This window comes from Cydia fagiglandana, chromosome 12 (genome assembly GCF_963556715.1).
Source record: "Cydia fagiglandana chromosome 12, ilCydFagi1.1, whole genome shotgun sequence".
Classification (NCBI taxonomy): domain Eukaryota; kingdom Metazoa; phylum Arthropoda; class Insecta; order Lepidoptera; family Tortricidae; genus Cydia; species Cydia fagiglandana.
This window is the reverse complement of record NC_085943.1, coordinates 1,023,889-1,040,506: the sequence shown is the minus strand read 5'-3', so window position 1 is coordinate 1,040,506 and position 16,618 is coordinate 1,023,889. Positions and strand designations below refer to the sequence as shown.

Sequence of the window (16,618 nt, the reverse complement as noted above, 5' to 3'; positions counted from 1 at the left end):
TTCAGCGGCTAAAGCGATTGGATGACGCGACACTTGATCGGCTTCGCCAGGAGGCTCTTTCTGCTCGCGCGGACCTCACCTCGGTGCGAGATCTGCCCACCACGTCGCCGGATCCGGTGCCCGCACCCGACCTGGCACCGGGGGCGTCACGGGTTGATGTCTGTACCGACGACGGGGACTTCGCGAGTCAGAATGTGAGTACAACTGCTAATGAGCAACTGAGGAGGACTTTGGAAGAGGCGATTACGCAGTATCGCGCCACAACCAACTCTAGGCCCCGATTACCACGTTTGCCTATGAATAGACGCAATCTAGCGCTAATGGGAGCCCTAAACGCTTTACTAGAGCCTTATTTACGGACTAGTAAAGATTTAGATGATACGCACTCGATCATGTACTGTGGAGCCATCGCGGCGTGCCGTGTTGCTCGCATCAAGTTCCCGGACGCTGAACGTGCACCTAGGACCGTCGGAGGTGTCCCTGCATGGCAAGCGCGGATCGAGCGACGTATCAGCTCGTTTAGGACTCTCATCGCAAAGCTGATCTGCTTCAGGGGGGGCAACAATCGCCCCCGAGTAATGCGCTTTGTGAACCAGGCGTTCGCGGGGACGGATATCAGGCCCTGCGACTACATGGCCAATGTCACAGAGCGCATCGACTTTCTAAAGCAGAAAGTCTATGCGTGGGCAAACCGTATTCGCCGCTACAGAGAGCGTGTGGATCGATTCCAGCAGAATCGCCTTTTTCAAAGTGACCAAAAGAAGGTGTACCGGAAGTGGGAGGAAACCAACCTTCGTACGCCCGACACGCAGCCGCCGGATGCTACTGCCATGACCGACTTCTGGCGTAGCATCTGGTCGGTGCCTGTCGGACACACCGAGGGGGGTTGGATGAGTGTTGTCGAGCGTGAGTGCGAGTCCATCGAACCTATGGGGGCAGTCACCATCAGCCCCGATGACGTCAGTTGTGCCATCCGCTCGGCCCAGAACTGGAAAAGTCCTGGGCCGGATGGATTGCACAACTTCTGGCTAAAGTGGTTCCGATGCTCGCACTCGCGCTTGGCAGCACAATTTCAACAAGCCCTCGAGCTTGGTTCCCTCCCACCTTCCTTAACAACTGGTATCACCTTCCTGCTCTATAAGTCCGGTAGTACCACGGAAGCGAAGAATTACAGACCTATCACATGCTTGCCTACACTCTACAAGCTCCTTACATCCATTTTGAGAGCAAAAATCAACGCGCACATTGTCGCAAACAATATTCTGGCTTCCGCTCAAAATGGATGTAGGGTTGGGTCCCGTGGTACTAAAGAGCTCCTCCTCATAGACATGACCATCTGCCAACAAATCCGGCGGAACAGGGGTGCCCTCTCGGCCGCTTGGATTGACTACAAGAAGGCCTATGATTCGGTGCCTCATTCATGGTTGGGGAGGGTCTTAGAGTTGTATAAAGTTGATGCAGCTTTGAGAGCCTTCCTAAGCGCTTGTATGGGACAGTGGACCACAGTCCTTCGTCAACCAGGAGGCAGGGGTGACCGTCCTGGCCCGCAGGATCTTATAAGGATTGAGCGAGGAATTTTTCAGGGCGACAGTCTGAGTCCCCTGTGGTTCTGCCTAGCTTTAAATCCCCTCAGCACCCTGCTGAAGGATTTGGGACTAGGTTGCCGGCTTCGGAGAGAGGGTGAAGTCATTTCTCACCTTCTGTACATGGATGACCTCAAATTATTTGCACCAAACAACCAGGACCTGTCGGAGCTACTGAAAACCACGGAAGTCTTCAGTAGTGCCATCAACATGGAGTTTGGTGTCGATAAATGTGCGGTTATGCATGTACAGCGGGGGAGGGTTGTAAATTCAACAAATTTACAACTGTCTGAGACAATGTCTTTCAGATCTATCTCTGAATCAGAAACCTATAAATACCTTGGTATGTCACAGTCGTTGGGTATTGAGGACGAGGGTATTAGACGGTCGGTGAAGGAGCGCTTTTTCAGTCGGCTCACAAAAGTCCTTAACAGTCTTTTGTCAGGAGGCAACAAAGTGCGCGCCTTCAACGCCTGGGTAATGCCCCTACTCACATACTCCTTTGGCATACTAAGGTGGACTCAGACCGAGCTGGACGCCCTGGATCGGAGGGTCCGATCACTGCTGACCACACATCGCATGCTACACCCACGCTCGTCAGTTATGAGATTGTACATCCCACGTAAGTGTGGGGGCCGAGGCTTCCTAAACGCCAAGGACCTCCACAACCGTGAGGTGTATAGTCTCAGGAACTATTTCCTTAACAACGAGTGTGGGATGCATCGTGATGTGGTGGCAGTAGATAGGAACCTCACGCCGCTCTCCTTGGCAAACGAGAACTGGCGCAAACCTGTGGTACTAAGTACTGCGGATCGCAAGGCGGCATGGGAGAGTAAGGTGCTACACGGGCGGTTCTACAAGGCCCTCACGGGACCTGCTCGCGTCGGTGAACTGGTTACGATTCGGGGACCTCTTAGGAGAAACCGAGGGTTTTGCCTGTGCAATTGCAGACGAAGTGATGATGACGAACAACTATCGGAAATATATCCTGAAGGACGGTACGGTCGACATTTGTCGGGCATGCCGCCGTCCCGGAGAGTCACTCAGGCATATCATTTCCGGTTGTTCTCATCTTGCTAACGGCGAGTACTTGCACAGACATAATCTCGTAGCCAGGATTATTCACCAGCAACTTGCTCTTCTATATGGCCTTGTGGACCGCGAAGTCCCGTACTACAAGTACTCACCTGCGCCTGTTCTCGAGAATGGTCGTGCCACGCTCTATTGGGATCGATCTATCATCACTGACAGGACTATTGTAGCCAATAAGCCTGATATTGTGATAATAGATCGTTCGCAACGTCGGGCAGTGCTCGTTGACATCACCATCCCCCATGATGAGAATCTCGTGAAGGCCGAGAAGGACAAGTCCAGTAAGTACCTAGACTTGGCTCACGAGATAACCGCCATGTGGGATGTTGATACGACGATCATTGTCCCGATAGTCGTTTCAGTGAACGGTTTAATAGCGAAGAGTCTCGACCAACATCTCGAGAGACTCTCGCTAGGTGGTTGGATCAAGGGACAGATGCAGAAGGCGGTGATCTTGGACACGGCGCGGATAGTACGTAGGTTCCTCTCTCTGCAGCCCTGACCACCGGTAGCTTGGGCCTTGCCCCGCTGCTGGCGGCACCCTAGGTTAGGTTTTTTATAATGTGTTTATATGTATTTTTTATTGTTTTGTAAGTGTTTTTATATTTTACTTTTATATTCATATTATAACAAACCTAACTTAAGACGAAGGATAAATAAAGATAATAATAATAACCCCGCGGGGGCAGCTTGTGGCGAGCTGACGGTGAGTGGCGACACCGCGGACCCCTATTCCAGAGGGCCCTGTCATCTGGCCCTCGCCTCTGTGCTTGCCTTGATTGGCCGGCCAGAGTGGAGTCGCAAGAGCGGGACCTATGCTCCAGGTTGGAAGTGTAAAATGTCATAACGCCGGCGGCCTGCTGAACGGATCACCGGGATCTGGCTACCGCAGACTCACCTCTCGACAACCTTACAGCCGCTCCGAAGTGTTGCCCTATTGTCGCACTGTGCGTGCGGCCGTTGTAGGGCCCACTAAATGAGTAGGCGAGTCACCACCTGTCTTACACAATTTTGAGACTGATTGTCACGGCAGGTGTCCGCTAGTCTCCTCCCATAACCCATTATCCAGTCCATCCAACTTGCATATCAATAGCCCATGACCTTAGTTCCCATCGCAGCACAAAAGTGCTGCACTGCAATAGTCTTTGCACCTGGCGGGGACCATCTCCGGATGTATCATATTGTGCGCTCGGGGATGGTATCCGCCATGTGTATCCCTTGCTTTTAGAGTAAACTGTCTTAAAGGGCCTCTGCGCTGTTGGCTTCGGCCCCACGCACGCCTCCCAAAGGTCCGGGATCCCATGGTCCCGAGATATGGAAAGGACAAACAAATAATAATAATAATAAAAGCCTTTTATTTCCCAAATATAAATGTTACAATTAAATTAAGAGTTTAAGTATTATTCTGAAATAAAGTTACAAAGAAAAGAATTTAAAAACTACTAGGTATTACTAAGTATTTTTATGTGGGTTTGTCCATTTTTGGACGTAGGCCTCCTCCATGTCACACCATAGTTTTCTGTCGGCGGCCAGACTGGCCCAGGCTATGCCTGCCTGCTCGGTTATGTCGTCTCGCCAGCGGCGGAGCGGATGACCTTGCCCTCGCCCGCCATCTGGTGGGTACCAGTGTAAAACTCTTTTGCTCCACCGGTCGTCTTTCGCTCTCGCTGTGTGTCCGGCCCATCGCCACTTGAGGCGGCATGCCATTTCCGCTGCGTCCATTATATTTGTCTTCTTACGAATATCGGTGTTTCTTACTCTGTCTTTTATTTTTATACCGAGTAGGCTTCGTTCTATGGCTCTTTGAAATTTCTGAATTTTGTCGATAATTTCTTTGTTTATTGCCCATGTTTGGCATCCGTAAAGAAGGGTCGGTGTCACTACAGTGTCGATAGCTGTTTTTTTCAGTGTGATGTCTAGTTTGGATTTAAAAATATGTTTGTGTGACCAATATGAGTTCCAAGCTTTCTGAATTCTACGTTCCACTTCATTTACATAGCGACCACTAAATGAGATAACTTGTCCCAAGTATTTATATTCAGTCACGTATTCGATACTGGTATTTTCTACGTGTATACTCTCCTTCTTCCTATTTGTCATGACGCATGTTTTTTCTAAGTTCATCTCTAGACCACATTCCTTACTGTAAAAATTCAACGTTTCGATCATGTACTGGAGATCTTTGTGGCTTTCAGATAGCAAAACAATATCATCGGCAAAGCGTAAATGATTCAGATACTCGCCGTAGATATAAATTTCTAATTCTGACCACTCTACTTTCCTAAAAATGTGCTCTAGAAGTGAATTAAAAAGGTTTGGTGAGATGGGGTCACCCTGCCTCACTCCTCGCTGTATTTCAAAGGTATCGCCAGTTCTGTCAAGTTTCATCAGTGCTCTGCTGCTTTGATAGATAACTTTCAGGATGTTTATATACTTTTTGTGTATTCCCTGTTCCTTTAAGGCGACCCAGAGTGCTTGATGAGATATAGAGTCGAACGCCTTCGAGTAGTCTATAAAACATAGGTAGAGCGGTTTACGATACTCTGTATAGTTTTCAATGATTTGTCTCACTGTAAATATGTGATCCAGGGTAGAGTAGCCGCGTCTGAACCCGGCCTGCTCTTTAGGTTGTTGAAACTCTAGTTCATTCCTCACTCTCGAGAGCACTATATTTGTGAAGAGCTTATATGTGCTTTGGAGTAGACTTATTGGACGGTAATTGCTTATATTGTGAGGGTCGCCCTTTTTGTAGAGTAGGGTTATTACAGACGATTCCCATTGTTTAGGTATTCTTTCTTGTGTTAGGATCTCATTGAATAATTTAGTAAGAAAAGGAGTTAAAGGTTCGTTTATCGCTTTGATAACGTCGTTTGTTATGTTGTCTTCACCAGGGCTTTTCATTGTTTTTAATGAATTTATTGCATGGCATACTTCGCTTTTTAGTATAATCGGAATGTCTTCTTCGCTGTCATCCAGGTCTTGATTTGATTCTAGAGTATAAATTGACGACCGTTGCCTTTCACTGTATAAATTTTGGTAGAATGTTGTAGCTTCCTGTATGATAGTATGTCTGTTTGTTGTAGATTGTCCTGTTTCTTGTTTCAGAGCCGGAATCCATTGTTTCCCATTATTTATTCTTTTATATCCTCTTTTTACTGATCTTCTTTTGCTTAGTTCTTCTTTAAGTACATTGTATTTATACTGACATTTGTTTCTTTTTAGGTTTTTTCTGATTTTTTCGTAGAGTCGTTTAATTTCTTTCTTTTCTAGTGTAGATAGATTTGATTTTTGTTTTAGTTCTGTCCTTCTTTTAATTAAGCTTTTTACGTGGTCAGTAACGACAAGATCCAGTTTGTTTTCCTTTTGTAAGCGGGGTAATTTATTGACGCATTCTTTAATAGTGCCAACGATTGTTGTATAGGCCTCTTGAATATTATTTGCGTCAGGTATTGTACCCGATTTTTCTAAAAACATGTTCCTGAGGCTTTCCTTCTCAATTGGTTGAAATTCGGATTGTTTTCGTCTAAAGTGGGCTCTGGATTTGTTTTGTTTACTATTCAAAATCCATGTCGCTCGTAATAATCTGTGATCAGTCGGGTGAGTTGTGTTTATCACTTCTATATTTTTTATACAACAAATATCGCGTCTTCATGTTATGAAAAAATCAATTTCGTTTTTCGTGATTCCATTAGGGGATTTCCAGGTCCACTTTGTCTTCAGGTTTTTCTTAAAGTGTGAGTTTAATATGTAGAGCTCGTTTTCCAAGCAGAAATCAATTAATAAGTTCCCTCTTTCATTCCTAGTTCCGTAGCCAAATTGTCCCATTACTAATTTTTCGTTTGATTTTTGTTGACCTATTTTTGCGTTGAAATCGCCAATTAGTATTACATGCGACAGAGTATTTTTCAGTGCTTTTCTTATGTCATTATAGAAAATTTCGATTTCTTTCTCGGGTGCCTTTTTTGTCGGTGCGTAAACCTGTATGATACTGAATGTAGAGTTTGTAAGTTTCGTGTCTAGCCTGGCAACTCTATCTGACACGGCGTTGAAACTTAGAATATTACTTTTTAGGTATTTTTTCAGCATAAATCCCACGCCGTTTCTCCCGCTTTTACTTCCCGTGTAATATAGGATGTAATTGTCGTGTTCTGTTATATTTGTTCCTTTTAATTTTATTTCTGAGAGTCCCAAAATATCCCATTTTATGTTTTGTAGAGCATTTTCCAATTCTTCTCGGCGTCCGATTCCTACTAACGATCTTACGTTTAGTGTTCCTATATGTGTTTGGTGTATGGAGGGTGGTGGTCTACAGCTCCCGCGGGGACCAGCCGTATTGGGAGAGGTATTGTGATTGTTTTGTTCTGATAGATTTTCGTTGATAGAGAGAGGCCTTAACTCTAGTTGCTATGAGTTTTGAGGTATTTGTTCTTGGTGGTCTTGATTGGTCTCCGTTTCTTGGGGTGTTATGAACTTAGGTGGCCAGTAGGAGGTAATGGTGCTGTTGGCGGTTTTATTCTTCTTGTTTGCTTTGTTAATTTTATCCTTGCCAGATGATGTATTTGGGGTCTCCGGAGAGGACGATAGGGTGCGTTTGTTGTTATTTATTTGGTTTTTTGTTTGACTAGCAGGTTTGTTATTTAGGATGACGATTCTATCATATTTCAGTACAGCGTTTTTCCCCTCGTCTCTCAGCCTTGTTACCTCTCCTGATAAGAGTTTGCGCTTTTCTTGTATTTCAGGCGAAAAATCCTCCTTGATGTAATAGTTTAAGTTAGTTAGCATTTTTTTATTTTTTTAAATTAGTATTTTTTTCCCAAGTGTGGATAGTGTTACCACAATAGGTCTGATCTTATTTTCTTCTTTTTTTCCCCTTCTTGCTGCAGCTTCTATTTCTAGTCTTGTTAACTGTATTTTCATTGTATTTGTAAAGATATCGATCAAAATATTTTCCAGTTTTTCGTAGCTCGTTTCCGTCTCTGCGACTCCGAAAAGCAAGATATTTTTCTTCCTCATCTCTCTTTCAATATAACTGAGCCTATATCCATGTTTTTCTATTTTTTCTTCCAACATGAACTTAGCGTATTCAAATTATTTTATCCAAAAAAACAAAATCGAAGAGATTTTTTTTTCTTAATATAACGCCATAACTAGGTATTAATAAAAGTGAAAAAACACTTGTTTTTTTTTTTTTTTTTAAATCTGCGTATTTAGAAGGAGCCTTTATCTATGGGACATGTCGGCTCCGTTGGGCCTCTACATTACATTACTCTACATTACATTAGTGTTGCTAGATATCAAAGAAATGGTACACGAACTTCGCATGTTTAGATAGGGGTTCCGCCAATATCGACTGGAAAACCCCAACATCTGTTGCTGTATAGCCCCCAGCTTCAAATAATTGTGCCCTCTTGTCCCGAGACACTTGTTAAATCCTAAAAGAATCGTAGAAGATTTTAATATTTTTTACTTGTCATACATGTATTAAGTACTTACGTGCCTTAACTTTTGAACATTAGTATTTTTTAAAAGCCCAGCCCGTTTCCGTTTCACATATTGTTTTAATTAAATACGCGTACTAGGTTCCTAACGTATGTATGTACGTAAATATGTTTTGTTTATACTTACATTTTATAAGGACCAATTTTTATCCGTGGGGGAAAAAATGGTATTTTACGGGGGTAATAAGCTAACCTAATATAACAATACAACAAACGTACACGTTTTATTTTTTATTACCATTGGGAGGAGGGGTAAAATCAGTTTCCCTAGTTCATAAGGGTGACCGAAATACTGAAAAGGTTAGGAACCACTGATTTAACCTAATCAAGGCTTATTTATTATAATATTGATAACGTCAGGTATTGTAACACAAGCACGACGCATCATATGTAAATTGAATTCAAACACTTAATGTATCTTTCTTGCTTCACTTTGCAAATTCAAAAAGAACAACGGGTTGCACTCCGGGAGTGCCGGCAGAAGTGAAAACTCAATGACATTGTAACAGTTTTTCGATCAGGTCACGTGTCCGTCTTACGTCTTACGAATCTTACGGTCACGTGACCTGTCGCGAGTTTAACATTTTTTCCCATCACAAAAAGTGCACAGCGCCGCTAAAGAAATTTTCACTTCAAAAATAAAATGGCGAATAGCTTAGAAAATCACCGTCTTGTTCAAATCGCGAGTGTTATGTTACTGATTGTTATCTCAGTAAGAAACGCTATGACATGCACAAACATACTTATTTGTTATTTGTATGAGTAATTTTAATTCACGGGGTTCGCTTGCACCCTTGCAGAGACTAGCTCGGTCAATGTAGTGTATGAAGGTACCATCAGTCGCATAAGTGCATGGCGACTTTATCAATGAATTCTTCATAATTTCTCCATGCAATTTCGCAGCTCACGTGTACAGATGTAGGTACTTTGCGGAAAGTTTCCAAAAAGATGAAAATATTCTCGGACATTTCAGGAAATTTTTATAGCAAATTAAGGAAAGTTTAATTTTGGAAATGGATAATTTCAATCAGCATTCAAAAATATAAGGTTTCGAATACGACGTGGCGTAGGTAATATTTAGGTATCTGTTTGATAAAAATTAGGTTTAATAAATATGGGTTAGCTAGCACATTACTTGAGAATTCTCAATACAACTTGAGACTGTGGTGCCAGCAAAATAGTATTCTGCTGTGCAAAACAGAATTTTCTGAACGATTTTTATGTCATATAAAATGTGTGTGTCATATAAAATTAAAAGTAATTTTAATTGTGTTATAAAAATATATTGTGTCATAATAATTAACTTAGACGAACTCTACCTACGAGTGTATAACTGTTTAATTTATTGCTCCTGTTACAGGAAACACCCGGTATATATGAGTTCCTAGTACTATTATGTGTTCTATCGTACTTATATATCCCTTCCCACGTTTCGCCCACATCAAAACTAGTCATTAAGGAATCCTAATTACAATGAACGTTATCTATTTATAGCAAATCTACAAAACATACAATACGGTAGATAAATATTTGGGTTATTTCGTTTATTGTATGTGAGGATAATTTTAACATAATGTTTATAAGATAACTTCGTTTTAGGATTCCGTACTTATGAAAAAACCGGGCAAGTGCGAGTCGGACTCGCGCACCAAGGGTTCCGTATCATAATGCAAAAAAAAAAAAAGGCAAAAAAAAACGGTCACCCATCCATCAAGTACAGACCACTCCCGACGTTGCTTAACTTTGGTCAAAAATCACGTTTGTTGTATGGGAGCCCCATTTATATCTTTATTTTATTCTGTTTTTAGTATTTGTTGTTATAGCGGCAACAGAAATACATCATCTGTGAAAATTTCAACTGTCTAGCTATCACAGTTCGTGAGATACAGCCTGGTGACAGACGGACGGACGGACGGACGGACAGCGAAGTCTTAGTAATAGGGTCCCGTTTTACCCTTTGGGTACGGAACCCTAAAAAGAGATTCCTAATCTTAAGGTTTTTTGTGTTACCGGTTTATGAGATCTAGGTATGTCTCTAAGTTTTTTGAAGGATTAAGCATACATACATGTTGATTTTAACACTAGCTAGTACGATGTTTTTATTTGAATTTTGAAGTACTTATACCTAAATTACATAAGCAACTAGTAGGTAACCTACTCTCAACTAGTTAGGTAAATAAAAACCGGGCAAGTGCGAGTCGGACTCGCGCACGAAGGGTTCCGTGCCATAATGCAAAAAAAAAAACAAAAAAAAGCAAAAAAAAACGGTCACCCATCCAAGTACTGACCACTCCCGGCGTTGCTTAACTTTGGTCAAAAATCACGTTTGTTGTATGGGAGCCCCATTCAAATCTTTATTTTATTCTGTTTTTAGTATTTGTTGTTATAGCGGCAACAGAAATACATCATCTGTGAAAATTTCAACTGTCTAGCTATTACGGTTCGTGAGATACAGCCTGGTGACAGACGGACGGACGGACGGCCGGACGGACGGACGGACGGACGGACGGACGGACGGACAGCGAAGTCTTAGTAATAGGGTCCCGTTTTACCCTTTGGGTACGGAACCCTAAAAAAGTATGAAAATTTCTGTTTAAAGTAATTGCATGTTGGGTCATCATAGAGTTATAAACTGAAATAAATGTCATATACTAAGAAAAAAGTGACCAAGGCCTCAAGTGCCCGAGGCTGGAATCGAACCAGCGTCCTCTGCTATCGCGGCAGGTGCCTGAACCACTCGACCACCGGGCCACAGCGACATTAGTCAAATTTTTCCAAGTACATATATGCACTTCTTACGAAGGCTCGTGGCGCCCCCTGGCCTGGCCTGGGTGGCGTGGATTCCAGCCTGGGCACTGGAGGCCTTGATCACTTTTTCTTAGTATATGACATTTATTTCAGTTTATAATTTATATAGTAGTGTTTCTACTTGATAAAAACAAATTAAAATATTTGCTGAAAAATAATTTAATTTGTTCGAATACTTCATGGCATCATAGAGTTACTGATCTATGGATATTTACTTACTGCATTTTTTTCAGGGGTGGTGGTAGTTAAATGATCAGCAAAAAGTATAACCTAAATTAAAAACTGTAATTAGTGATAATTACCGTGCAAATCAGTAATTTTTAAAACATGTTTTTTATACATTTCATTTTTTAAGGTCTTCTTGTGCTATATTTTATTTATACATATTAAAATTAATCATTTACCTGAGTCAAAGGTATGCAATCAAACTCCCTATTCCTCCGTGCACCTCGCATGATTCCTTGCACAGACTGCATCACTAATTGGGTGTGAACCCTAATTAATTACAGTAATCAACTGCTCTGATCGAGCGATGTGGTGCATTTACGCGTTATTAGATTCAGGGTTGACACTTGGTTACAAATGAATAGTACCATCGTCCTCACTAAATCATAATCTGTAAACATTATTTAATTATTGTAATGTCAAGCTACAAGGGTCTTTTTAGGGTTCCGTACCCAAAGGGTAAAACGGGACCCTATTACTAAGACTTCGCTGTCCGTCCGTCCGTCTGTCACCAGGCTGTATCTCACGAACCGTGATAGCTAGACAGTTGAAATTTTCACAGATGATGTATATCTGTTGCCGCTATAACAACAAATACTAAAAACATAATAAAATAAAGATTTAAATGGGGCTCCCATACAACAAACGTGATTTTTGACCAAAGTTAAGCAACGTCGGGAGGGGTCAGTACTTGGATGGGTGACCGTTTTCTTTTTACGTTTTTTTGTTTTTTTTTTTTGCATTATGGTACGGAACCCTTCGTGCGCGAGTCCGACTCGCACTTGCCCGGTTTTTTAAATAGGAAAATGTTAGTCGGGAATGAAACACTTATATGGCTGGCAGTTTTAGTAGCAAAGGGCTGGCAATTTATTATCCATCAAGATACCTATTTATATACTTATATACATACACAACAGCCTTGGGAATCTTGCTACTTGGGGAACTTGTGGTCCGCTCTGTAATCTAATCTCAAGAATTGATATAGGCACTACTCCAAAGCGGCTGCCATCATGTGTTCTATTCCCTAAGGGACTCATTGGGACTAGTCCGGTTTCCTCACTATGTTTTCCTTCACCGAAAATATTGGTAAATATCAGATGATTTTTCGTACATAAGTTTCAAGAAACTCATAGGTACGAGCCGAACCGGTGAATTTCCTTTTCCAAATAGGCCGCCAACGCTTAAAGTAACATTGATATATAAATCATTAATCTAAATCTCAGTTCTTTGTACGGGACCCTTCAGAGGTGACTCTGATTCGGTCTTGACCTATTTTAAACAAAAACTTGTCAAGACACTCGTGCACCGAACAGTGTTTGTTAAAATCCACGTTACTACGTTACAATAGGGTATAGTTTAGAAAATCACGGACGCGGTTTCTCCGGTAACAGAAAAGATGAGGAGTAGTAGGTTAGTGTGGTATGGGCATGTCATAAGAAGGGAGAGGGATGAATGCCATATAGGCAAAATAATGTTAGGGATGAATGTTGATGGACGAAGAGCGGTTGGTAGACACAAAAAACGATGGATGGATTGTGTGAGAGAGGATATGAGAAAGAAAGGAGTGAGTGCTGACGTGACGAAACATAGAGGAGAATGGAAGAGAAAAACATGTTATGCCGACCCCATATAACGTGGGAAAAGGGCAGGAAGAAGAAGAAGAGTTTAGAAAATCAGAAAACACTCGTAGTGTCTTTGACAGAGTTATATATTTCTTTAAAGCTCATGATAATGATAAAATTAACACTGCACGAGTGAGCATCAATTCTAGATCTTAATGTAACGAGCCAACAACTCTGGAAGATTAAGTTTTTATAACTATGTGATGTGATACTGTTGTCAGATATATAGGAGCGGCCAAGGTGCTTAAAATATCTGAACATGCACTTTAGCGTCCTGGGAATAGAGGCTTTGTTCAGATGTTTGTGAACACCTTAGCTGCTGCTATACTGTATGTATTAGAATGAAAGGCAAAGAAAGAGACCCTATGTTTAGGTCATACTGAGAAACTTTTACTATGGGACCAACCCCGAAAACGCGGAAAAAATTGACTCTCCCATAGGATATTTCAACATCAGACCTGCAAAATGTATGAAACATCCAATTTTTTTCACGCTTTCGGGGTTAGTCCCATAGTCAAAGTTGCTCAGTACGACCTAAGCATTAATGGGTCTTTTTCTTCACAGGCAGGGTCACTACCCACTAGGCCAGATCGGTCATCGAATTAAAAAAAAACAAAACCGAATTGATAACCTCCTCCTTATGAGATTTGGAAGTCGGTTAATGAATATGAAATGTCAACAAAATTAATAGAATCTTACTTAACTAGGTAGGTACATCATTTTGCCCAGTTATGGGACACTGGTGCATGTAATGATTGGTGCATGAGTATTATTATAACCTTTTGCTATGACACAGGTCTCCAGGCTCTTTAATTTTTAATCGTATTTGAAACCTTCGTATGCTTACAATTGCTTCGCTACAGCATATATTGCATATTTGTGTTTAAAAAGGTTGTTTATAATACTAGAGTCAAACTGTCATCACTGTTGTTGCAACATAGGCCTCTGGCCTCTCTTTTTTATACCTGGGTGTAAGAATATAATATTGCTTTACATTCGAACCCAAGAAGTTGCTGATACCGGAGTCCAAAATGCCACTAATGTATCTCAAACTATCATCACTATTGCAACATAGGCCTCCGGCATCTGATAAACCCAAATATAAGGGTATCATAATTATTGCTTTACCTTCGTATCCAAGAAGTTGTTGATACTGGAGTTTAAATTGCCACTATTGCATCTCAAACTATCATCGCTGTTATTGTTAGGTTTCAGGAGGGGGGGGTCACTTAACTCTGCAGTTTACTGTACATTAGGCCTCCGGCCTCTCTTTTCTTATTATTTACCTTTGAATCCAAGAAGTTGTTGATACTGGAGTCCGAACTGCCACTGCTGCATCGCAAACTGTCATCACTGTTACTGTTGCATAGGCCTCCACCCTCACTACTTTTACTTATATCCGAATCCGACTCAATCCATAACGGTGACACGTATTTGAACTTATGCGCAAACGCGTTTAATTTACATTCGTTGCTCATTTTGCATAAATATAAACCAACTTTAAATCAAAATACGAATTTAAGAAGCGTCTTCAATTGTTTATAATCAAACCTCTATTTCTCGATTGTATTCTTTCTTCAGTTGATTCTAAATTCGTAATTTAGAATCGTTATTCATTTGTTTCAATATTAAATCGTCGGTTTCTTTAACGCGTTTTTCATTTGTTTTATGATTGAATTGAAATTGTGTGAAGATTGTGGACAGTTTTAGGTCACATGGCCAAGACGGGACTGGATAAGATTCACGGGCACCAATGTATGTAGGCAAATAAGACACCGGGAGGGGACGCCAACTGCGGGTCTGTAGGTACTATTTCGGTATCGTTACGATTCGTGGTTGTTAAAGTAATACATGGAATGGCTTATATTATGAATGAAGATACTGGCTTATATGAATGAAGATACCGGTTGCTATAGGATAATCTTCGTTTCAGTCCTATTGACACGTTTATTTTTTATACTATTTTAGGTACATAATATATCTTTTGCAAGCTCAGGTAGGTATTTGAAATAATAAGCGTATTAGTTTTGTCTGAATATGAACTCTACCTCTTTTTTTACCGCAATTGAAAAGACAAGGCCAATATCGCCAAACATAAATGACAATAATTCAATCCGCTTCCATTGTTTTGAAACTAAAAAGTCTTGTAATCCAAAAAACTCGTGTTTTTGCTATGATTTAGGTTTATTAGAATAGTTATTGCAATGATATATGTACACTGTTAGACTGCATTAGGTACCACGGGAAATCTAACTTTCAATGTCCCTGATAAATGCAAAGCAGCGTTGCAGCAATGCAGTCGCTATTGCAATATAAACTTTAGTCCAAAGTTTGGACTAAATTTAATTTAATTAATATTATCATTTATCCACTATCTAAAGGTTGTCTGGAAGAGATCGGTCTTTAGCGATAAGCCCGCCTTTTGTTGCCTCTGACTTCATGTATTATGTATGTCTCTCTGTAAATGTTTTTATTGAGGTTGTGCAATAAAGAGAATTTGTATTGTATTGTATTGTACTCCAGATCTAAAAATCCTTGTACGGTCCGTTAGCGGCTTAAGATTTAGTGCCCCACACTCCACAGGATGCCATTATACAATTAGTGGCGGCAGTGGCACCCCGCGCCGAATTGACTAAGAAAGGAGGCGAAATTTAACTACATTTATGATTTAAATGAAATTGAAGTTTTCGTTGCTAATCCAATGAAGTATGACTTTATCTTTGTAGTGGACTTTTGCTGAAAAGACGGAATTATATTTTATCAATTTATTTAGAGTGATAATTACGTAATTATCACTCTAAAACTGTCCTGTCTCGTATGAACGTTTTCATTTATGTAGGTATGTTTACATCACATTTAACAACACGTCCTACCTACCTAGTAAACGAGACTTTCCTCAAAATATTTTATAAAACTGTAAATTTAAAGTTTTACTTGAAGGTGTACCTATTGTACCTATGTTTCGTTTTACAAATTCATTTAATTTCCCGAGATCTAATGCAGTTTTAGCAAAATGATGCACTTGTCTTGTAACGTGTCTCCCTACCATGTGCATGCTGTGTCATTAGAAAGGTCTAATTAATAATCAAGACAAATCTAAAGCATGAAAAATTCTACTCACTCTGCCTTCATGTTCCCTCCTCAACTGCTCCAACTCATAATCATGCAGTCCATGTGGCATTGATATCGAATTCCTCATCTTCCTATACTGCACCGGATTTTCAGCTTCTTCATCTTTGTTATCACATTTTTCATCTTTATTATCACTTTTTTCATTTTTATTATCACTTTTTTCATCTTTATTATCACCTTTTTCATCTTTATTCTCTGCCCTTTTAAGTTCAATTTCCTCTGGCTCTACAATCTTGACTGTAGGGGTTGAAGCTCTAAATCCCCCTTCAAGCTGAGGTCCATCTATAGGAGACAAAGGATCGCCAACTTGGAATTGTGCTTGTGGAGTATCTGCATCTATGAATGGTATATCAGTTGGAGTTCTAGCGGTGTTTGGTGTGGTCGCTTCTAATATTCTCCGTCTAGTTTCAGGAGGCATTTCGACGAAATCATGAGGGTATGACGGTATTTGTATTCGTAAATCGGGTTTCTTTCTGATACGCATCTTGAGCTTTAAATTTAACTTTAGAGATCTTAAGTGTTATATTTTATTGCACTACACTGTTGTACGATCTTTAATCACTTATAGTCTTCAATTGACATTTCTAGTATTGTCCACTTATCAGTCCTTGTCAGAATCTACTAATCTTCTTTCTTATCTCCAACTTCATTTATAACT

At 40.8% G+C, this 16,618-nt stretch overlaps 2 protein-coding genes across 5 annotated transcripts in view; both read right to left on the bottom strand.

Annotated features, from left to right (window-relative positions):
- LOC134669407 (myogenesis-regulating glycosidase) overlaps window positions 1-16,618 on the bottom strand; it is a 58,480-nt gene that overhangs the window by 26,819 nt on the left and 15,043 nt on the right. The window contains exon 1 of one of the 4 annotated variants that reach the window (XM_063526939.1): window positions 14,115-14,261. The exons of 2 other annotated variants lie outside the window; for them this stretch is intronic. Coding sequence is in view for 1 of the 2 variants with exons in the window: in XM_063526936.1 (XP_063383006.1) it covers window positions 11,386-11,436 (51 nt within the window). In the remaining variant the exon portion in view is untranslated. Of the gene's footprint in view, window positions 1-11,385; window positions 11,441-14,114; window positions 14,262-16,618 lie in introns of those variants that run through there. One more of the 4 variants, XM_063526936.1, reaches the window with a different exon arrangement.
- Window positions 15,914-16,529, bottom strand: LOC134669278 (uncharacterized). The gene is made up of 2 exons (XM_063526781.1): window positions 16,117-16,529; window positions 15,914-16,062 (listed from the first exon to the last, which is right to left on the bottom strand). The coding sequence occupies exons 1-2, from the start codon at window positions 16,442-16,444 to the stop codon at window positions 15,914-15,916; spliced, it is 477 nt and encodes a 158-aa protein (XP_063382851.1). The 5' UTR covers window positions 16,445-16,529.

Excerpts from the sequence above, each read along its gene's own strand:
- LOC134669278 (XM_063526781.1), bottom strand. The coding sequence starts at position 16,444 with ATGCGTATCAGAAAGAAACCCGATTTACGAATACAAATACCGTCATAC. Across the intron at positions 16,063-16,116 it reads TGATAATAAAGATGAAAAAA|ATGAAGAAGCTGAAAATCCG; the intron begins GTGATAATAAAA and ends GTGATAACAAAG.